Raw genomic sequence first — 22,858 nt, forward strand, 5'->3', positions numbered from 1 at the left:
TTGAAACTAGAATTTGTCTAGTAATTCTTCAATGAATAGGATACGTGAGAAAAACATGTTTGTGAAATTGTAAGAATTTGATTTTACACGTTTTCATTCAGTAATGACACTTCCATCTGAATGTATGAAACATTTTTTTTTTTGCAGTCCATGTCTCTAGTATTACAGTCCTCTTTTTATATTTGATCTACTTATGTCTGCTGTCTCCAATGGACTTCAAGCATTATATCATATAGATGGTTGCATATTCCTCCTTACATCCTGATACTGTGCAGGGAACCTGTGACACAGTGGCATTCAGTGTGTTTGATGAGTTTATGAGCAACCATGTGAATTTTAAATCCATGAAGAGTTAAAGGAAAAGATATCTTGTGGGCAGTGGGAATGCTGTTCTTGAACTCAGGAGGTCAACATTGGAAATGCAGATTAAGAGGTCACTTATTTAATAAACATATATATATATGATACTAGGTGCTAGGCACTATTGTAATTGCTTTATAAATTAATCATTTAAACCTTATAAGCTAATCATCATGCAGTGGATGTACTGTTATTCTGTTTTCAGATGAGAAAACGAAGGAAGAGAGAGTCAGCAATTTGCCAAGGGTCACACACCTTGTAAGAGGCATGGCTGGAATTACATCTAGTAGTGACTGTGCTGAAAACCACCATGCCAGGCTGCTATACCCCTAGTTAAAAAAAAAAAAAAAAGATAACTTTTTCTCCAAATACCTACTGTGTGCCAGTTACTGTGCTACAGTGCTTTGCATGGGCTACCAGTGATCCTTACAACAACCTTAAGAATAAATATGTTTCTATTTTATGGATAAAACTCAGTTCTTTCTTTCTCAGTAAAGGTCAAGCATATGAAACAAATCTTTCTTTTTCAGCTTATTCTACCAGATTCCATGAAAGTATTTCCAGTGTACATGAACTGTTTATTAAAAAACTGTGTGCTGCTCAGCAGACCAGAGATCTCCACAGATGAGCGGGCGTACCAGAGACAGCTGGTCATGACAATGGGTGTGGCGGACTCCCAGCTTTTCTTCTACCCGCAACTCCTGCCCATAGTAAGCCTGCTGCGGGGGTGCACTTCCACAGGAGCCTGGAGGGAATTGCACTGTATACTTTAACATATGAGTTTCTTAAGAAACTCAAGGTCACAAAAGTTTCCAAAATGTTGCATGCAATTTAGCACACAGGTTCTTTTGAGAGAGTTTTATTTGTGCATCAGCGTGTGCTCAGCATGGTGCCATGGTGGTGTGTGTTTGGAGGTGGGAGGAGGTTGAGGGCTTCCTGCTTCACTGAATTGTTTAGGTAACTGCTTCGCTTTCCTCATTCCCAAATTGGTAATCTCCAGTTGAATAGGTTTACTGAGAAGTCAGGCAGCCAGTTGGAGCAAGCTAAGCTTTAGTTGTTAAAGAAATCTACTTTGTACTCGGAATAAAGACAACTTATAGATGGGTGTATGAGATCTGATGTGCACACAAGTCTATTGTTTCGGTAAAGATTTTATTTATTTATTTATTTAAATGACAGAGTGACAGAGAAGCAGAGAATACACAACCCAAGCCCCACAAGTCTGTTTATATATATATAAATGGCTAGGATTCATCGCATGTAATCAGAATGGCTGTGATTAGCATTGCCAAATGCAGTTGGGGGTTTACAAGTGAGCACATATTTGAAGACCCCTACACTCCCCTGCTTTAGCCCTTAGAGAATTTCTATGACAAAGTGTTCTGCTATTTTTTTTTAACATTTATTTATGTATTTGAAAGGCAAAGTTAGAGAAAGAGAGAGAAATAGTAGATAGGGGTATCTTCCATCTGGTGGTTTACTCCACAAGTGGCTTCAATGGCCAGGGCTGGGTCAGGCTGAAGCCAGGAGCCTCTTCCAGAGCTCCCACCATAGGTACAGGAGCCCAAAGACTTGGGCCATTCTCCACTGCTTTCTCAGGCTCTTTAGCAGGGAGCTGCATGGGAAGTAAAGCAGCCAGCCAGGACTTGAACCAACACCCATATACAATGCTGGTATTACAGGCGATGGCTTTACCAATTACGCCAAAACACCGGCCTCTTTGTTTTTTTTTAAGTCTGTCCTTAATGTCTTGAAAGCTCCTGATCCTGCAATTAGCCTCCTTTGTGCTGAGACTTAATGGGTTCTAGTGGAGGGAGAGGAGAGGAGCAGGCTGATAGCTGATTTTTAATTCCCAAATTCAAACTCACCCTCAGGCTCTTAGTAACAGTGTAATCAGCACTCAGTGGGGTCAGGAATTAAAAGTTACTAATTGGGGCCAACGCTGTGGTGCAGCGGGTTAGCGCCCTGGCCTGAAGCGCCGGCATCCCACATGGATGCTGATTCGAGACCTGGCTGTTCCATTTCTGATCCAGCTCTCTGCTATGGCCTGGGAAAATAGTAGATGGCCTAAGTCCTTGGGCCCCTGCACCCACATAGGAGACCCAGAAGAAGCTCCTGGCTTCGGATCGGCACAGTGCCAGCCGTTGCGACCAATTGGGGAGTGAACCAGCGGATGGAAGACCTCTCTCTCTCTCTGTCTCTCCCCTCTGTGTAACTCTGCCTTTCAAATAAATAAATAAATCTTTAAAAAAAAGTTACTACTTCAGTCAGTAAGAAGGTTAGCTGTAAATTATTATTAATGATTTATTTTCAGATAAAATTGGATGATCAGTAATCATCCAGTGAAACCAAAGAAACCAGAACTACAAAGGCAAGGGCATCTCACTACTCTGCTGAAATTCTTTAGCCAAGGTCACCAGTGGCCAGCCTGTTGCTAAATCCCATGAGCACCTGCCCAGAGTGTCTGATAGAGTTGATAACTCCTTCTTGAAAGTCTTCTTTTGATTCTTTTACTTGGTGTCCTGTCATGCTGCTCCCTTCACTTATTCATCCCATTCTCCCTGTTGGGAGTGATGGGGAGGTTTCTCCTTTCTGTCCATACTTGGTCACTTGAAAGTCTTATCTGTTCTCATGCTCTGAAATGCCATTTATGCACTCTTGCTTCTCACATTCATGTCTCTAGCCACACTTCAGCACTGAACTCCAGATGCCCCCATAGCCTGCACCATCTCTGCTAGGATGTGTCATGGGCATCTTAAACTGAGCCCTTTGTCCACCCTCTGACGCCTACTTCTCCTGAAGTCTTCTCCATCTTCATTCATCACTGCTCCCTCCTGCCTGTTCGCATTGCTCAAAGTCTTGTAGTCACCCTGACAGCTTTCCTTTTCTCACCTCCCACGACTCACCTGTCAGTGCATGTCGCAGCTCTGCAGAGTCTGACAACTTCTCATGCCCTCATCTGTCCCACCCAGCTCCAAACATGATCATTTCTCCTATGAACTGTGGCAGTAACTTCCTAAGGAGGCTCCCTGCTTCCACCACCACATCTCCTCCTGTCTGTTTTCAGCACAGAAGTGAAGGTGATGCTGTGAAGGTAACTGTCAGCTCATGTCTCTCATCTTCCTATTCTGAGTGTTGTGGGTTCTACCTATGCCTCCCTTCTGTCCTAATGTTCTGTTACTCTCCTTTACCCATTCTACTCCAGCCACACTGGTCACCAGTCCTGAGATGTTTCAGATAGGCCTTTGCCTCAGGACCTTTGCGTTAGCTTTTCCTTCCATATGGAACGCTCTTCCCCAGAGAGCTCCTTCCCTCACCTCAAGTTTACTCCAAAGTGACCTAGTAAACCTTCCTGGTACAGTTAGAACTGTAATATCACATCCTTACCCCTGATACATTCTATTCCATTTTCCTACTTCTAGTCATAGCTCTTGATACCATCTGCAGTTCTATATATTTTACTTACATTGTCTCCTCTTCTCCAAAAGTCGTTAGCTTTGCAAGGCAAAGATAATTGTCTATTGACTAGAATAATGTCTGGCACACTGTAGACACTCATTAATATGCATTGGAATGAATGGGGTGGGGGATTGAGGGAAGAGAAAGGAACACAAAAGACAGAGAGAGGTGTGTTGTGGGGTGTGCTTCAGGGGGGAAGAGAGGGAGTGGAAAGAAAGGGGAGGAAAGTAGTGTCTAATCCTGTTGTCTTTGCCTGCACAGCATACATTAGATGTGAAGAGCACAGAGCTGCCTGCTGCTGTTCGTTGCTCTGAGTCCCGTCTTTCAGAAGAAGGAATCTTCCTCCTGGCTAATGGTCTCAACATGTTCTTATGGCTGGGAGTAAGTAGCCCACCAGAACTGATCCAGGGAATATTTAATGTGCCATCTTTTGCACACATCAACGCAGACACGGTAAGTATTTTTGTGTTGGTTTGTGGTGATATGCCAAATATAAATTCTGAAATATTCTTTATATGCAGCCATATTTGACAAGGGAAAAACAGCAGAGTCAACAGTTCTATGTAAGAATGAGAGGATTTCTTGTTTTGATGAATGACATTTAACTGGCGTAAAGGATCTGCATAGTGTTAATCAAACAACCAAAATATATCGCTTTAAAATATATTTACTGCATGTCAGTCATTGTGCACTAAACGCTTTATACCATTTATACCATTACATCTTCATGGGAGTGGCCCACAGACATACTGTGCAGAAAGATAGACCTGTTGTGCCATTTTAGTGATGCACATGTGTCAGATCCTAGAGGAGGATTTTTATTTTCAAAAGTTAGAGGTAATTATTTCATTGATAGGAATGTGCACCATAAAAATGAGTAACTGTTAGTGCTTATCTCTACATTTTTGGTTCTCAGGTAAATGAATTAAGGCAGTAATCAGCTGTGTGTGTGTGTATAATTTATTTATTTGTCAGAGAGAGAGAGAGATCTTCCATCTGCTGGGTCACTCCCAGGTGGCCACAACAGCCAGGGCTGGGCCAGGCTGAAACCAGGAGCCAGGAGCTTCTTCCAGGTCTCTCATGTGGGTGGCAGGGGTCCAAGCACTTAGGCCATCTTCTACTGCTTTTCCCATGCCATTAGCAGGGAACTGGATGGGAAGAGGAGCAGCTGGGACACAAACTGGTGCCCATAAGGGATGCCAGCATCAACGGCAGAGGCTTCACCTGCTATGCCACAACACTGGCCCCCAGTATATGGTTTTAGAAGGGTGTTTTTAACATTCTAATCTCATCTAAATTGTACTGAAATTTTAACTTCATTAAATTTAGACATTACTGCCTGAAGTGGGAAGCCCATATTCTCAACAACTCAAAATGATAATGAATATTATTCAACAAAAGAAGCCATATTCAATGAAGGTAAAAAAATCTCATTTATTTGAGTGCTTTTTATTTCTTTGTAGACTTTTTAAATGCATGATCTATATTTTCATATTTTCTGATAGAGAACTGACATTGACCTCTTAAGTATATCTTCTTACTTACCAGTCACAAAACTACAAAAATAGTTATCACCATGAGTTAAACATGGGTTAGCTTACTAAGTAATTTAGTAATCATGAAGATATTGATAGTTTAATAGCAATTAATATTATTAAAAGGCTTTGAAATGACTTCTCCTTCAGTGCCTAAAGTAATTATGGATATATTGACAACATTTGTAAAATTTGATTTTATGATGTTTGATTTAATGATAAATGGTAAGGTGTATTTCCTTAGTCCTTACAAGCCCTGCTAGCTATTTATGAGTTTATGTAAAATAATTTAAAGTGTCTGGAACCCAAGAAAATTTTCTGTTGTGAAGTGCCAGCTACTTACCTGTCTTCTTTCCAAAGTTCAATGTCAGGACCTCCTGGGATTCCAATATATAGATGTTGATGTTCTGGCTAAAATCACTTAAGGTAGAGACATGAAACACTACCCTGGAGGCAGGCCTGTGATGGTGAGGGAGTTATAAGACTGGTTTCCTCTTGAAACATAAAAGTGATGTGAATCTAAACCTACATTCTTAACCATGAAAATCACTCATTAAAAAAATATCAAGTTGAACCATCAGTTGAACCAGTGAACAACTATATAGCTTCTAGCAGAAGTCTGGGGAAATGCTAAATTTCCAAAACTGTTTTCACAGATAGCATCTATTTGGGTTTGATTTAAAGGCAGGACTTAAAGATGTCAGAGTAGGATGAAACCAAGCACATACTTCCCACAACACTCCCTGAACACCCTGAAGGTACACAATGAAATCTTAGGATCTCATGAAGCACAAATAGAAGATTCTGGTACTTAAAATGTGCAGAATTAGTGATCCACCTTCATTCCAGCTTCCCCAAATGCCCTACAGCTGGTCCCATATGTACAGAGATGCATGGTTATGGCGGGGGCAGTTTCTACGTATGTCCAAAATGGCACCTGCTCTTTGTCTTGCTCGCCTTTGAGAGGTGAGCAGAGAGAGAGACTTGTGTCCATACTGTTCACTTTTTTTTTTCCTCTCTCCTCTAGTTAGCCTGGTGAACTTTCCCCCACGGGGCTTCAAGCCTGGTTCCCTCTAGGCTCCTCCTTCCGCTTTCCCGCCAGTGTCTCGGGCTACTGAGGTTTCGTCTCACCTCCCTTTCCAGCGCTGGTGCGTAGATTCTGCAGCTGGTGTCCTGAGCCTTGGGCGCTCACACCCTCCACGCAGGTCCACCGTGAATCACTAGTTCCAGAAGAGTTTCCTCTGCTGTTTCTTCCCCAACTCTTCCTTGAACCTGCAGTATCTCCACTTTTATTAAACTGTCTCTTCCTGGACTATCAGTGTGCTCCCTTCCTATTCTGCCATCTTGCCCAACCTCTTACATTTTTTAATCTCTTCATGCTCTGTAAACTGCCAGTTCATTCAAGAGAATTGATGCTCAATCCCTTCACATCACTTAGGATATTAAATGTTATCTTTCCTCAGATTCTCTCTCCTGTCAACTTTGAAAACATCACACTGACTATCCCTACTCCCCTTTTACGACTTCTGTTTGTTCAGCTACCCCTTAAGAGCTGGTGTCCTCTGAGGTGCTGTCTGTAGCTCTCTCTTTTTTTTTTTCCACACCACAACACATTCTTTTCAGCCATCTTAATCATGCCATATGCCCAAACACAGCCCAAGTTCCATCTTTTAGACTAACTCAGTAGCCCCTGCCTATCATGAGCAGTAGCACACTCAAAGTAGCATGGGTATGTGAAACATGAGAAGAAGTTATCTTTGCTTCTTCAGGATGCAAATCTTTTTATTTATTTATTAATTTTTTTGACAGGCAGAGTTAGAGAGAGAGAGAGAAAGGTCTTCATTTTTCCATTGGTTCACCCCTCAAGTGACCACTATGGCCACTGTGTTGCGGCCAGTGCACTGCGTTGATCTGAAGCCAGGAGCCAGGTGCTTTCTCCTGGTTTCCCATGCGGGTGCAGGGCCCAAGGACCTGGGCCATCTTCCACTGCACTCCCAGGCCACAGCAGAGAGCTGGACTGGAAGAAGACCAACCGGGACAGAACCGGTGCCCCAACCAGGACTAAAACCCGGTGTGCCGGCGCCACAGGCAGAGGATTAACCTATTGAGCCGTGGCACCGGCCAGGATGCAAATCTTAACTTCCTTTAGAGAAATTTCCATTCAGGGGTTAGTTTTGTTCCCATGTCAGAATGGAATCTGTATGCACACAGCTATTCTGTTGCCCCTTTCCAGTGCCTTGTCTGACATCTGAAAGCCAATGCATCTCACATATCTAAATCTGTGTGGAATTGGCTGAACTATAGTGGTAGCAGCAACAGTTAATATCCATTATTATTTTTATTGGTCAGGGGTAATTTAGAGTTTATAAGCCTATGACCCAGGCCAAAAATACCATAAGGGGAAAAAAGCAAGCTGTGTTCACAGAATTCTACATGATAACTAAAAAGCATATAATGCAAAAGTGGTGGAGGTGGGGGAGGAGTAGGTGAAAATTACACACAGCTGCTTTGCTGGTGCCGGCGAGGCTGTTAACTGTAGACTCTCCCATGTAGGCTCAGAGTAAGTGAGAGGTAACTTGCCTCCTCCTAATTACACAGGAAGCAGCTGGAAAGACATTGTTGTACATGGACAGTTCAGGTAACTCCAGTGATGGCCCAATAAATACCAAATTTTGGCCATTTACATCAACTACTCTGACCTCTTTAAATGGAATTAAGGGGGTAGAGAGTAGCCTCAGTAGATTTTTTTTTTAAAGATTTTTATGTATTTATATGAGAGGTAGAGGTATAGATAGAGAGAGGTAGAGACAGAGAGGTCTTCCATCTGCTGGTTTACTTCCTAAGTGCTGCAACTGCTGGAGCTGGGCCAATTCAAAGCCAGGAACCAGGAGCTTTTTCCGGGTCTCCCATGTGGGTGCAGGGGCCCAAGCACTTGTGCCATTTTCTACCACTTTCCCAGGCCATAGCAAAGAGCTGGATTGGAAAAGGAGCAGCTGGGACCCAAACCGGTACCCATATGGGATGCCGGCATTGCAGGCAGTGCCTTTTCCTGCTATGCCACAGCAACAGCCCCTGGCTCAGTGTTGTTGACCAACCTGTCCCCTTTCTAGACTTCTCGCCTAGGAGTGTCTTCCCCTACAATAGCACTGTCTAATAAAGCAAGCCACATATGCTATTCCCTGTTCTTCAGTAGTCATATTTAAAAAGTAAAAAAATAAATCATTTAATAGTAGTTTATTTAATCCAGTATATAAAAAATAGTCATTGCCACATGTGAGCAATATAAACAGTTACTGAGTTCTTTTACATTTTCTTTTTCATACTAAGTCTTAGAATTCCATGTGTATCTAGACTTTCCTCACATTTCAGTTTGGACAAGCCACCTTTCAAGTGCCCCATAGCACATGTGGCTGGCTGGTGGCCTCTGTGCCTGACAGCACAGCCCTAGAGAAGAGTTATGAGCAGGGAACACAAGTTCTGTGTGTGTTAACATCTGTATTACACCTCACATCTATCTTCTTCCACTACCACGCTCTAATTCAGATCCCACCTAGACATTTCCAACATTTCCTGTCTAGGCTCCCCCCATCCCACTAAGGTGTTGTGTCTGCTGCTCCCAGTTTACTGTTCATTCATTTTTCCTACAGCTTCACTGGATCATTTATTCTCCAAAAACCCAAACTCATTATTATGGTAACTTGTCCCTAAGCTGCCACTGCCTTTTAGAAGAGCAATACAGGCCGGCGCTGCGGCTCACTAGGCTAATCCTCCGCCTAGCGGCGCCGGCACACTGGGTTCTAGTCCCGGTTGGGGCGCCGGATTCTGTCCCGGTTGCCCCTCTTCCAGGCCAGCTCTCTGCTGTGGCCTGGGAAGGCAGTGGAGGATGGCCCAAGTGCTTGGGCCCTGCACCCCATGGGAGACCAGGAAAAGCACCTGGCTCCTGGCTCCTGCCACCGGATCAGCGCGGTGCGCCGGCCGCAGTGCGCCGGCCGCGGCAGCCATTGGAGGATGAACCAACGGCAAAGGAAGACCTTTCTCTCTGTCTCTCTCTCTCACTGTCCACTCTGCCTGTCAAAAAAAAAAAAAAAAAAAAAAAAGAGCAATACAATCTGCCTGCCAGCCAGCCACATCTGCAACCCTGGGACAGGGTACCTGATATTGTGGTAGGGGATGCTCCATAGGTCCACTGCTGTCCTGCAAGGCTTAGGTGACAGTCATTCCCATTGTGATGCCTTTGCCCTTGCACTCTGCGTGTGCTTCATTTTTGCCTCTTAAAATTGTCCTTGAGTTTCATGGTTTTGGAGTCAGTCCTTTCTTTTACCCTGAGTAATCGGCATTTTCCCATCATCCTCCAAGGCCTCACACATAGAGGACACATACAGTATTTGATGGAATCGGAGCTGATAGAATTAAGCTACATACAGAAAATGTTTATAACTCATTTCATTGCTGTTTTTCCCCCCCTAGCTTATGATAGTAAAGCAACGAGAGCAACCAGAGATGGTTTTCCGGCAGTTCCTGGTAGAAGACAAAGGACTTTATGGAGGGCCGTCTTATGTGGACTTCCTTTGTTGTGTTCACAAGGAGATCTGTCAGCTGCTGAACTAACGGAAGCTTCTCTATCACTGATGTCGCATTTCAGAGGAGACAATCTCCTTCTTGGTGCCTAATTGTCCAGATGATAACAGGCTAGTTTTGATTTCTTGCTCATTTTTCAGAATGGCTTTCCAAGATGGCATTTAGAACTTCAGCGTTGGTGCTCAGGTATAAAGCCAGTGAAGGTACAGTTGTACCATAAAGGGAACAGTCTATTTCTGATTGCACAACTTTTTAATTTTTAAAACTGATGGAGTTTGCATTTCATGAAGAGCATAGTTTACAGGACTGAAACATTCTCAGTTTTCTTTCTTTGTGCTAAACATATAAATTATTTTTCAAACTGTATAGATTTGGGGTAAGATGTTGTCTTGGTTCCTCTCCCATTTCAATGAGGGAAAACAACTTAATTTTTACATTATACTTAATTTTTTAAAACCATGTAAGTCCACTGAACACGTTTCTCAACTTAAGGTTTGCATAGCAGACTTTTAATAACCTTGGACTCCCTCTGGTGGAACAATTTGTATTCTACATTTTTTCCATAGTTACATATTATGTATGTTAAAATGATTTCCAAGTTGTTTTGTCTATAAAACTGTCTTTATCAATATTCTTGATGGTTCTTTGTACAATTTTGAAGGTTTCTACCTGTATATAAAGACTTTAACAAAGATCAATAAATCACTTCATGTACTCTTACTTAGTAGGTAGAATTATTATTTTTTTAAATGTATTTTGAGATTTTAAAATAAAATAAGGAGAGTCCTCAAAGTATGTTGGCAAAACAATTTATTTGGTTGGATCATTGGGAGCAAATCAGGAAACCAAAATTTTGACAGTTGAAGAGTTTTAGGTAATAAATATAGAAAATACCACAGTGTACCTTAGAACGGCATGTTAAAAGTTCTCTAATGTGCCTTGTGGGCAAAATAGAATCAGGCTACATGAGGCCATTGTTGATGAATATATACATAAACCTAGCAGAATGGCTTTGGTGTAGCGCAGGCATCTTCCATATATCTGGCCTGTTCAACTTTGTTATCAAGGATGCAAATAAATAATAGACAAAAGCATGTTGAGAACATATCACATCCCAAGAACTGCGCTGCATATTTTGTGAACATTTACATTTATCTTACAGCAATCTTAATCCTATTGTCAGCCCCCTGTTGACCTGTAAGAGACACAGGCCTGAAGCACTTTAGTGCCTGTCTATGTATTATATCATCAGTAAGGTCGGTTTATAAATTAGTAGATGTCATGGAGTAGATTAACAAATACCCTGAGAGGATTAAATCCCCTTCCACATTCACTGTAGAACAAGCTGCTACAGAGTGAATGGGTTTAACAAGAATATCTGCTTCTAGATATATGTCCATTCAGTAACTGCACATGCAAGAGAGTCTTCTTGGAAGCCATGGGTATTAAAAAGAAATACTTAGGGTGTTTGCCATTATACATTAGTAGTGAGATAAAAGCAAATGTGATCTCAAGTGACTATTTCAATGGTAGGAGAAACCCAAAATACAATAGAAAGGTTCCCGTAGGTCCTGAATGATCATTTGCCAAAAATGGTGCAAAGTGCTGTTCTGCAGTGTTCTATTCCCCCTCTCTCCCCTAGCTTTGAGAGGCAGTAGAAGATGAACAATAAGGGTATGGACTCTGGAACCAACAAATGACACTAGCTGTGTCATCAGGGCAGGTTAGAAACATTTCTGTGTCTCAGTTTTCCTGCTGCATTAAGTGAATAAATGTAAAGGACTTAGAACAGTGTCTGACACAGTTAATGTTTTTAACTTGCTAAGGATCCTGAAAAGTAGGACTAAGCTGACTCTTAAGTGTAATTGCTGCTATGCCCTGAATACCCTAGTTGAAATCCTAAAAATCAAGCAGCTATCTTTAAGTGCTATAAAAATGTCCAATTAACAAATAGTTTCAGAGATTATAATAAACTCACCAGTGAGAAACTTGAAGACTAAGATGCTTTAAGTTACAAACCAAAACCTCAGTAATTCAGGAATGTGTATTTTAAATGAAGAGGAATTGTTATGAAACAATAGGAATTCACTCACTTAACAGGGTACTTCTTTGAGGTCACTAAATGGCCTGAACTTCATTCTCCAGAACTCTAACCCAGACCACAGAATGAAGACTCATTAGAAATGGCCTGGTAATGGTACTTTTTATTGTTTGGACAGATGGACACATGTTTCTGTATTAATAAACCAATAAATAGCAAAGATAAAATTTTAAAGCGATTTTTTTAACATGGGAAGATTATCTGAAATTGAACTTCAGTTCTATCAGGTAAGATACACTAGTGTGTCTAAACCTTCCATCTAGAAATGATAGTCAGTATCCACCAGAAAAAGCAATGCTTTGGAGGGGAATTGATTGCAAATTTTAATTGGTGAAAATACAAGATGTAATACTGAAAAAAAATATCTTGAAGAGGCAACTGAAATCCCTAGTCTTAATATCTAATGGGGGTTTTCCTGGCCTCTGCTGGAGAAATGGATGAGGTACTTTGTCCCAAGCAACCATTTATGAATGATTCTGTTTGTTAGAAACTTATAAGCAGTAAAACGTTCCCTTGAAAATTCTCCTTTTGGTACAAGTTCTGTGTCTTTTGAGGCCAAAGGTGAACTCCTCCTCCACCTGATAGCAGGTTTCAAGTAGTTCAAAGGCTCTCACGTGTCTCTTGTCCAGGCTGAACTCGCCTCATTCCAAAACGTGCTTTCCAGAGCTATAATCATTGAAATTTAATACATGAAAATCGTTCCAAATCACATAAAGAACAAAGTCAGTTTTGGGAGGCAAAATTATTCATGTCTAAGTAAGGAAACTGTAGCAGTGACTGCAGATACAGTCTCAAAAGTATCTAAATACTGCAGGAAATATTAGGGTATGCTTTTTATTTTAAGATTAAAATAATCTATACCTGTAAAAACAAGATTCTTCTGACTTGAAGATTTGCAATCTTAGGATCTTTTGTAGAAGACTTTTTTTATAAATCACTTTGATTTCATTTGAAAGGCAGACAGAGATCTTGCACCTGCTGGTTCCTTCCCCAGATGTTCCCAACAGCCATGGCTGAACCAGGCTAAATGGTAGGAGCCTGGAACTAAATCTGGGTCTCCCTTATGGGTAGCAGGGATGCAAGTACTTAGACCTGCTGTCTCCCAGGGTGCACTTCAGCTGATGCTGAATAGGAAGCAGAGTAGCCAGCACCAGCTTTGTGGAGTTGCACCTGCGATGCCAGCATCCTGTATGGGTGCTGGTTTTATGTCCTGGTAGCTCCACTTCTGATGTAACTCTCTGCTAAGGGCCTGGGAAAATCGGTGGAAGATGGCCCATGTGCTTGGGTTCCTGCACCTAAGTGGGAGACCTGGAAGAAGCTCCTGGCTCCTGACTTTGGCCTGGCCTAGCTCTGGCCATTGTGGCCATCTTGGGGAGTGAACCAGCAGGTGGACGACCTCTCTGTGTCTCTCCCTCTCTTTCTCTAACTCTTAAAAAAAAAAAAAAAAAGAGTAGCCAAGTAGCCAGACTCAAACCAGGCACTTTTTTTTTTTTTTTAAATAAAGATTTATTTATTTATTTGAAAGTCAAAGTTACACAGAGAAGGAGAGGCAGAGTGAGAGAGGTCTTCCATCTGCTGGTTCACTCCCCAGTTGGCCGCTACAGCCAAACCTGCGCCAATCCGAAGCCAGGAGCTTCCTCCAGGTCTCCGACATGGGTGCAGGGGCCCAAGGACTTGGGCCATCTTCTGCTTTCCCAAGTCATAGCAGAGAGCTGGATTGGAAGTGCAGTAGCCAGGTCTTGAACCAGTGCCCATATGGGATGCTGGCAGTGTAGCTGGCAGCTTTACCCGCTACACCGCAGTGCTGGTACTAAACACTTTGATACAGGATGTAGGTATGCCAAATGGCATCTTAAAACACTGTGCCAAGTCCCTGTCTCCATAAGTCAGTATTTTTCAAGCTATGGTATTTGTTGGGTATGTGAAAAGTCGTCTAAATGTATTATTTATGTTTGCAGAACAGAGCTTAAAAATATTTCATGGGGTGTAGCTTAACGGTCATCCATGTTTCAGGAACGTACGCATCAGGAACCTCTGTGGCATATTATGGATTAGGGAAGAACTAAGCAGAATATGAATCATTAACAATTAACTTGTTTACAAAAAAAGGCATACTTTTAAAACATAACCAAATTAGAATCTCCCTGGGACTGGGAGGGGAGCTTTACTCTGACTAGTCTGACTTTAAAGGCACCTCTTTCATCAAGATATTTAATTACTTTTCTGACATTAATGATCATAAGAGTGAGGGACTATTTATTGAACACATACTATACACCACACATTTGAAGATGAGATGGCATACTGTTGTCGCCTTTATAAAGTAAGTGACAAAATCTAAGTCCTAAGAGCCCCAAGCAGTAGGGAGATCAGCTCAGTACTAGACAATGGTAGGTGTCAGCTGGAAAGTCAAGCTTTCTACTTGAAAAAGGGTAACTGAAAATCCACACTGAGAATGGTCCCCAAAGAGGTTTCGATGCCATCCTGATCTACTCTTGTCAGCACCATCTCAGGAAGGAGCTACAACTTGAGATTCAGGGAGTTGGTTAGCTGATAAGCATGAATTTGTGCTTTCATTTTTCTAAATTTAGCTTGAGATTATAAGTACAGTATTCTTAATCATGTATAGATCCTCTCCCCCCATTAAGCCTAACAATTGAAAAGTAAACCATACCTAGAGCTCATATTTTATTTACTATGCCATAAGCTAGCTTCTTAGATAAAGCCAAATAATCCATCCAAATAATCCTACATAGCTTACCTGAATTATGGGGCAGTATTATTATATAAATGCGTGTTTTTCCTTACTAAATATTAGAGTAGGCATTGCCCCACAATCTGTCTTGAAGTGCATAAACCTACAAAATGATGGCAATTTCCACAAGATATTTTAAAAATTACCTTCATTACTTCACCAGCAAAAACTACAGAACTGGCTATATCTGAACAAAATTGGACTCTTGGTCCTCTGTTTTCCAAAAAGTATGCAAACATCTACATACTAAAGGCAGCATGATATAAATGATATAGCCATTCTAACATTAATGATCATAAACTACAAATTTATCTAGGTGTAAGATTCTCTAAAAGGCATTTGTTGACAACACAGGTTCCCACTCTACATTTCTCCCATGAGATGAATGAATGCCTTGTAGTCACATCACATCTTCAGTCTCTGGTGTATTCCAAGGTAAGCCACGTGCATAATATGCTTTTAAAAATGATGGTTTCCAGTTCCAAGGGAGTAACTGTTTTTTTTTCTCCTCTACTTCTAGTAAATTTGGTCTCTAAATATTTACAGGTCAGAATTTAAAATGTGTATACTGTATTTAGCTAGACAAATTAAGAAATTTTAACTGATAAAAAAATTAAGCAAAAGCTGCAAACTATTTTAAGTGTTCCCTAGAATTAGAGAGATTTTACCCAGTATCTCTTCCCTTTCATAATTAGCTGGAGCTGACAGCAGGTGTTTGCCTTACCCAGGGCAGGAGCTCTCCAGGCCCCACCCACCCTCTCTAACCTTGGCCATGAGACAAAGGGTCAGTGGCAATTTACAGAGGCACTCGGTAGTGTTCCACCTTTGAGAGGAGTTGAGAAAACCTACCCAAGGGGGAAAGCAGCACTGAAAAGTAAGTGGGAGAAGTTTGGGATGCATTTAAATGTGTTTGAAATAGTAATTCCAATAAAAATTTGTGAATTTCTGGCCTGCTTCTGATTTGTGTAATAACACTTGGATCCCATGTGCATTTTACATTGTTGATGTCTAGATTCTCAATTGTTTAGGATTATTAGCATGTCCAGTTAGAGAGGAAGGAATTGTAGCACAAACTCAAACTGATCAGTTGAACATTTTATCCAATACGGAATAAGGATGTTTAAATTATTTAGATTAAGTAGGTAGTTTTCCCCTGTGCATCATAGCTAAAAATGTGTAAACCTCAGTGAATGATGGAGGCCCTGAGAGCAGAAGCAACATGGTATTTCTAGAAATGGAGTCTTCCGTGGGTTCCAGTTGCTAGACAAATGTTCTAACCTGTTGGGAGGCCTTGATTTATAGCTTCAAAACTGAGCTGATACACTTGACACCCCAGGTAAAGTTTAGTCTATAACCATATATCAAAGATAGAATAATGTTAACAGTTGTACATGCATCCCAAGATAACAAGATTATTCTAAAAGCTTTTCTTTATAAGCAAAGGTTTAATGTTTCTAACAGTTTACAAAAAGATGACAGTTTCAAATCAAAGAATACTGTTATTTAAAATGAGTCCCAATGAGGCATTCATTCTGTTAAATTAATACCGATTATACTAAACAAATTAATAAAAAAATGAAGCTATACTCCAAAGATCAAATCTTATTCTACATTCAGGATGAAAACGGTACATGTTTTAAAATTAGCTCCTGTAACTATTCAGTTACAGGATAATTTTATTTATTAATTAAGATAGGAAGTATTTTACAAGAGATGAAAAGGAATCACTTCCAGCCAGAGCCATGACACACTGAGGCAGTGCACACACACACCCCACCCCCCCATATTCCCGTCAACACTGTGCTAACTGAAAACTATGGCCTAACACTGACTCGGCTTTAGAGAACAGAGATTCTGTAGTTAGTTCAAGCTTCTCCACACATGAGCTAAGGGTTTGTAAGGTGCCTCTGCTCTTCTCCAAAGTACCAGAGCAGTATTACTGTGATACCGATCATCCCAACGCCAGCTTTGCAACCGGCTGCTGAGCCAGACCCTGTGCTCCATTCCCACTTCCCCAGGTTGACACCTGGAACCTCACATACTGTGCTGTTTCAAGGTGACCATTCTATACTCTGACAGCCACCTCCCAAATCCCTTGTTCTAACCTGGTACGACTGTGTGTGGGTAAGGTATTGTCTACCACATAATCTGTCCCAGCAAACATAACTATCTGCCCTCAAGAGTGAGGAAGAATAGAAAACCTTTCTGCTCAAGCAGCACTTTGGGCTGCCTAACTGCCATCCTCTGAAAGGAGGAAGGTTACAGGGAGGACATCTGCCACTAAAAAAAAGAAAACATCAACCCTTAGCTTAGAATATCTACAAGCTGATCTTGAAACTTTTAAACTGAAAAATGTAGGGTTATTCCACAATTACTAGTTTGTATTACCAATAAGGAAATCTGATGCAATTGAAAATTTCTACATAAGTTTGTGAAAGGAGAGGCATGCAAATTTAAAGTGAATCAAAAATCAGAAGAGGTCAGAGTAATGAGCTTTCATTGGAATAGAACCCTTTTCCAGCAACTAAACATTCTATTTTAATATAATACCATAGCATTTACTGAAAGGGGACAGAACTAGTGGGTTAATTCTATTCTCTGTTAAAAAGGCCAGATGGGGGCCTGTGTTGTGGCACAGCAAAGCTGCAGCTGCATGCAGAGCTGGCATCCCATATGGGTGCCAGTTCATGTCCCGGCTGCTCCATGTCTGACCCATTGCCCTGCTAATGGCCCAAGTGCTTGCGCCCCTGCCACTCGTGTGGGAGACTCAGATGAAGCTCCTGGCTTCTGGCTTCAGTTTAACTCACCACTGGCCATTGCAGTCATCTGTGGAGTGAACCAGCAGATGAGAATTCTTTATCTTCTCTTCAACTCTGACTTTGCAAATAAATGAATGAATACATCTTTAAAAACAGATGATACCAAAGGAGTAAGGGAGGTATATTTTAGGTGTTCTTTTTCCTTGCCCTAGTCTTTTCTTATTTGCACTTTTTAACCTTTTTCTAATTTGGTGGCCTGTGGCTCCTCTTAACCTTCACTGTACAAAGAAGCCATTCCTGTCTGACTGTAAAATGACATTGTGAGAATAACTTCACAGGCACACTGGCCAAGTAAGCCCTAGGAATCGTCTTCTTTTGTGTAGGCCCAAGTGTGGAACACAGCACAGTCCTGTATGTAGAACAATGTCACTCCTTAGCTGACACACTTATGGGCCCACGAGTAGGCAGCTGGAACTTTTCTCTAGCCTCTTCCTTTCCAGCTCAACTCTTGAGATACATATTTTTGCTACTAGACAGTGGATAATTACTGACTTGGAAACAGCATAATTTCAGCAATCTTTTTTAAGGCACAATACCTACATCAAGAGAGGTGTTAGTCAAATGTTAGCTGTTATAGAAAGCACCAATAGGCTTAGCAAGTTAAATCAATCAGGCTTTTGGGGGCTGGTGCTATGGCAAAGCAGGTTAAGCTACCACCTGCAATGCTGGCATCCTGTATGCGCTTCCAGTTCCAGTCTCAGCTGCTCCACTTCTGTCGCTCCCCGTCTTCGTGGAGGAACGACACAGGACCCTGCGTTGTTCTTTCGTCTGCTTGGCCCTCCCCGGTTTTGCTGCTGGTTCTTCCCGGGTTGGCTACCGACACTTCCACCTCTGTGGAAGGGCGGTTCCCCCTAGCCACTTTCCCCACTTCCGCGGGGGAGCGGCACACCGCCAGCCGGCTCTCTCGGGGGCTGCACAGGTGTTCCTTCAGATGTTCCCCTTAGATGTTCCTGGTGCATGTTGTCTCTCTCCTCCTTTATAGTCCTCTTCCGCCAATCCCAACTCTGCTACCCACACGCCAAGTACACTGCTCTCCTCCAATCAGGAGTAGGTCCTACAGTTTATTGGTTGAACTGGAGGCAGCTGTGTAAAAGCTGTTTCTCCCTTCTCAGTGCCATATTGTGGGAGAGCAGATGCATAGAATAAGTCTTAATTCGAGTAACTTAGTCTAGTCCGAGTTGCTCCCAGTTGCTCCCCACAGATCCCCCTTTCTTTTTATTTTTGGCGTTGATACGCGCCTGTCTTCGGTGCCCCGTGGCACACACTCTACTCTGCTTGCTAGAGTTGCCCACAGGTGCTTACAAGCCTACCAATCAGGCAAACCGAATCCGGGTCCTCTCTTCGCCATGTTGTGAGGAGGTTTTTAGGCGCTGATGCGTGCCTGTGTTCGGTGCCCTGCAGCGCATCTCTGCTCTGCTAGAACTGCCTGCAGGTGCTTACAAGCCCTAGCAATCAGGCAAACCGAATCCAAGCCCTCCCATTGCCGTCTTGTGGGGAGACTTACTGATGTTAATTCGTGCCTGTCTTCGGTGACCTGCAGCGCATAAACTGCTAGCCGCCCGCAGGTGCTCATCGCCTCACTAATCAGGCAGACCAAATCCAAGCTCTCTCATTGCCATGTTGAGGGGAGGCCTTATTTTTCTCTATTTCTCTATCTCCGGGCATTCCTATCTCTCCCATTTTACTTCTATCTGCCAGCATTCCTATTTCTCTCATTTTACTTCTAAATTTCTGTTTCTCTTATCCCTGCGGCTTCCCAGCGCCCGCCCTGAGGCTGCTTCTCGGCGGCTTCCTGGCTCTGAGCCGCTTCAGCCCGCGCTTCTCTCATCTGCGCGGCTTCCCGGCTTCGCGCGCGCACTCTGCGGTCTCCGCGCCCCTTCGCGCCTACACCACGGCCTCGCACTAGCCCCACGTTCCCTATCTATTCACGCCCCATGCTCTCTCTGCACGCGGCAGCTTCCGCGAGTCACACAGCGTAGCTTACGTTTCCGCCACCACTGGTATTCAATCTAAGTTCCCCGGGCTAACCTGGCAAATTCAACCTAGCTCACGCGTCTGCGCCTTTCGGTCTGGCTTCCCGTCCTTTGCTCCCCGAGCTAATCTGACGGATTCCAACCTGGCGGCCCACGTCTCTGCCTCTGGTTCCAGATTTTCGCCTTTTGCTCCCCGGGCTGACTTAAAGAATTCCAAGCTGGCTTACGTTTCCGCCTCGGCCTGCACTCGCGGCTTCATCCTCCCTAACATTTTTCTCTACCCAGTATGTTTCCCTAAGTTTTCTTCCAACAATATTCCTCCCTCATTTCTCCTGGCCTCTCCCCACAGTCCGTATCCAAGTCTAAGTTTCTTATAGGTTTCACTTTCACTTTCAACCTGCAGTCCGTATCTGAGTCTAAGTTTCTTCTTGCTTTCACTTTAAATCCTAACTTCTTTCCCACAGTCCGTATCCGAGTCTATGCCTAGGCTTTCGATAGCTTCTTCCGGCACCTTTTCTGTCCGGCTTTTCCCTAGGCTCTTTGCTAGTCTCTCTCTCTGGTATTTTCCACTTCTTCCCATTTCTTCCCTCCTAGGTTTCCTATCCGAGTCACGGCACCATTATGTCACTCCCCCTCTTCGTGGAGGAACGACACTAAGCCCTGCCTAGGCTTCCTATCCGAGTCACGGCACCATTATGTCGCTCCCCGTCTTCGTGGAGGAACGACACAGGACCCTGCGTTGTTCTTTCGTCTGCTCGGTCCTCCCCGGGTTTGCTGCTGGTTCTTCCTGGGTTGGCTACCGTCCCTTCCACCTCTGTGGAAGGGCGGTTCCCCCTAGCCACTTTCCCCACTTCCGCGGGGGAGCGGCACACTGCCGGCCGGCTCTCTCGGGGGCTGCACAGGTGTTCCTTCAGATGTTCCCCTTAGATGTTCCTGGTGCATGTTGTCTCTCTCCTCCTTTATAGTCCTCTTCCTCCAATCCCAACTCTGCTACCCACACGCCAAGTACGCTGCTCTCCTCCAATCAGGAGCAGGTCCTACAGTTTATTGGTTGAACTGGAGGCAGCTGTGTAGAAGCTGTTTCTCCCTTCTCAGTGCCATATTGTGGGAGAGCAGATGCATAGAATAAGTCTTAATTCCAGTAACTTAGTCTAGTCCAAGTTGCTCCCAGTTGCTCCCCACAACTTCCAATCCAACTCCCCACTAATACACCTGGGAAAGCAGTACTTGGGCCCCTGCCACCCATGTCAGAGACCTGGATGAGGTTCCTAACTCCAGCCTGGTCCACCTGTTGTGGCCGTTTGGGTATCAAACCAGTAGATGGAAAATCTTTCTTTCCCTCTCTCTATGTAACTCTGCCTTTCAAATAAATAGAAAAAAAAAAATCAGGCTTTTAAGGTCTCAACCCTATATTGTTCAGTCATCTGGTAACATTGACTGGATATAATATAACTTCATTTTAGTTACAAGAAATGAGTTGCCACTGTAATCCATCACAGACCAAAAGATGAGTTTGCTTTTAGTTTGATTTCATTTGGAACGACGTTAATTCCACTTATAGAAAACAGACTCTCAACTAGTTAAGATATTTAAATTTTCATTAGAAAAATCATAATAAAATAAAAAATGTATTTATCAAGAACAGTAATGGTATTATTTCATTCAGCAAATTCATTTAAAACATGAGTTACAATATAAAGAGAAATGACAGCATAAAGTCTTACACAATTAGATCTGCACAACTGACCCCTTAAAAACAAAGAATATGCCATATGGTTTTAGTAAATGGCAAGTGGAATTCAATTTTCCAAGCTGTACTCTAAGTTCAGGGTTTTCTGTCATTGCTTGCATATCAAATTTTCTCCAAAACAAGTTTAAAGATGTATGTAGTTCCTCATCATGTACATAACTTTATTTCTCGAAATGTTTCAACTAAGCACCTGATAATCAAGTCTCTGTTGTTGCTTCTGATACTTATATTTTGCTAAGGAATATGAAATTGCTTTGATGGTCAATCCAAGTTCAAGTCTACAACAGAGTCCTAGCACTTGGGTATTTGTCCTTGTTTGCTTCTTAAGAAGTTTGATTATCAGTCATAGGTAGCTACACAATTCAGATTATGAGCTTTTTAATTTAATTTTTTTTTTTTTAAGTTTGCCAACTAAGCTCTAACTTTGCTGAGGACTGAGAGCTCTATCTCTCATCAGATTTAGATTTGTGGGGTGATTTTCTTCAAAGTCAATTTCTTCAGTGGTCAAATTGTATTTGAGTTCACTTACGATTTAAAAAAGAAAGAAAAAAAGTCTATCTCCACATTTTCATCAAGAAAATATCAATGCCCTGACAAAAGCTTATCACCTATCCCAACTTCATTCTGTCAAGGCTCCTGTCATTATCAACTCCTGTCAGCATCAGTATGATAGCATACACTGAATTTTTTTCATTGATCACCTGCTTCAAAAAAGCAAAGTCCTTATAGTTAGCGGGAATCCAACAGAATATAGTCTCTCTCTGATGACAGAGACTTGTACTCTGTTCCATGACCTGCACATGACAAGAGGCAGAATCACTTACTGTCCTGCACAAATCCAGAGAGTGTGTGTGACAACTCCAATGGAGGTTGACGAAGATATTCCTGGCAGTTCAGAGAAACTAAAGCAAAATGTGAGCTGGAATTGAGTTCTGAAGTAAGTCTGCCAACAGAAATTCAAACGATAATGAAGGGTAGGAGGGCTTTAACAGAATCAGTGTCTTCCAAAGTTACCGAGGTGGAAAGCCACCTCTATGCGCCCCTCCACGGCCCCCTCTAAAGCCACCTCGCTCGCCTCGGAAGTTGGATCGATTTCTTTCTCTCCCGCGGCCAGCAGAAGTTCCACCCCTTCCTCCACCTCTGGGAGCTCCACCTCCCCTATCAGATTTAGATTTGGGAGGTGGTGATTTTGGTCGCAGTCTCTCAATTTCCTCTGTACATCCAGTCAGGTAGGAATTTGGAGCGCTGAAATAGGAGGCATAGGTCTCTGCATTGTAGTTGCTATTTGTAAGTGTTGGTCCAACTGTGAGCCAGCCTGAAATGGAGGAGAAAAATATTATCCTTTTTATTTGCAACCCTCTCTTCTCTTATTGATTCTTTAGGGGCTAGTTCAAATCCCCAATGCATTCTTTTAAAGATGTTCCTATCACCAACCCAATAGTGATCTCTTAAAGAATGAACAGCACTTTATCATGGGTCATATTTTGAAAACTTCCTATTTATAATCTTGATTCTCCCTGTAGACTGT

At 42.5% G+C, this 22,858-nt stretch overlaps 2 protein-coding genes across 3 annotated transcripts in view; one reads left to right on the forward strand and one right to left on the reverse strand.

Annotated features, from left to right (window-relative positions):
* Window positions 1-10,656, forward strand: part of SEC24D (SEC24 homolog D, COPII coat complex component) — a 144,354-nt gene extending 133,698 nt beyond the window's left edge. For both annotated transcript variants that reach the window (XM_051819806.2, XM_051819805.2), the window contains exons 20-23: window positions 891-1,070; window positions 4,081-4,272; window positions 5,149-5,238; window positions 9,822-10,656. In XM_051819806.2, coding sequence (XP_051675766.1) covers window positions 891-1,070; window positions 4,081-4,272; window positions 5,149-5,238; window positions 9,822-9,962 — 603 coding nt within the window. In that variant the 3' untranslated portion in view covers window positions 9,963-10,656. The remainder of the gene's footprint in view (window positions 1-890; window positions 1,071-4,080; window positions 4,273-5,148; window positions 5,239-9,821) is intronic.
* A 10,504-nt stretch (window positions 10,657-21,160) lies between these two features.
* METTL14 (methyltransferase 14, N6-adenosine-methyltransferase non-catalytic subunit) overlaps window positions 21,161-22,858 on the reverse strand; it is a 30,622-nt gene continuing 28,924 nt past the window's right edge. Inside the window, exon 11 of the mRNA XM_070047676.1 lies at window positions 21,161-22,645. Coding sequence (XP_069903777.1) covers window positions 22,341-22,645 — 305 coding nt within the window. The 3' untranslated portion in view covers window positions 21,161-22,340. The remainder of the gene's footprint in view (window positions 22,646-22,858) is intronic.

The sequence above is a fragment of the Oryctolagus cuniculus genome, chromosome 8 (assembly GCF_964237555.1).
Source record: "Oryctolagus cuniculus chromosome 8, mOryCun1.1, whole genome shotgun sequence".
Taxonomy (NCBI): Eukaryota; Metazoa; Chordata; class Mammalia; order Lagomorpha; family Leporidae; genus Oryctolagus; species Oryctolagus cuniculus.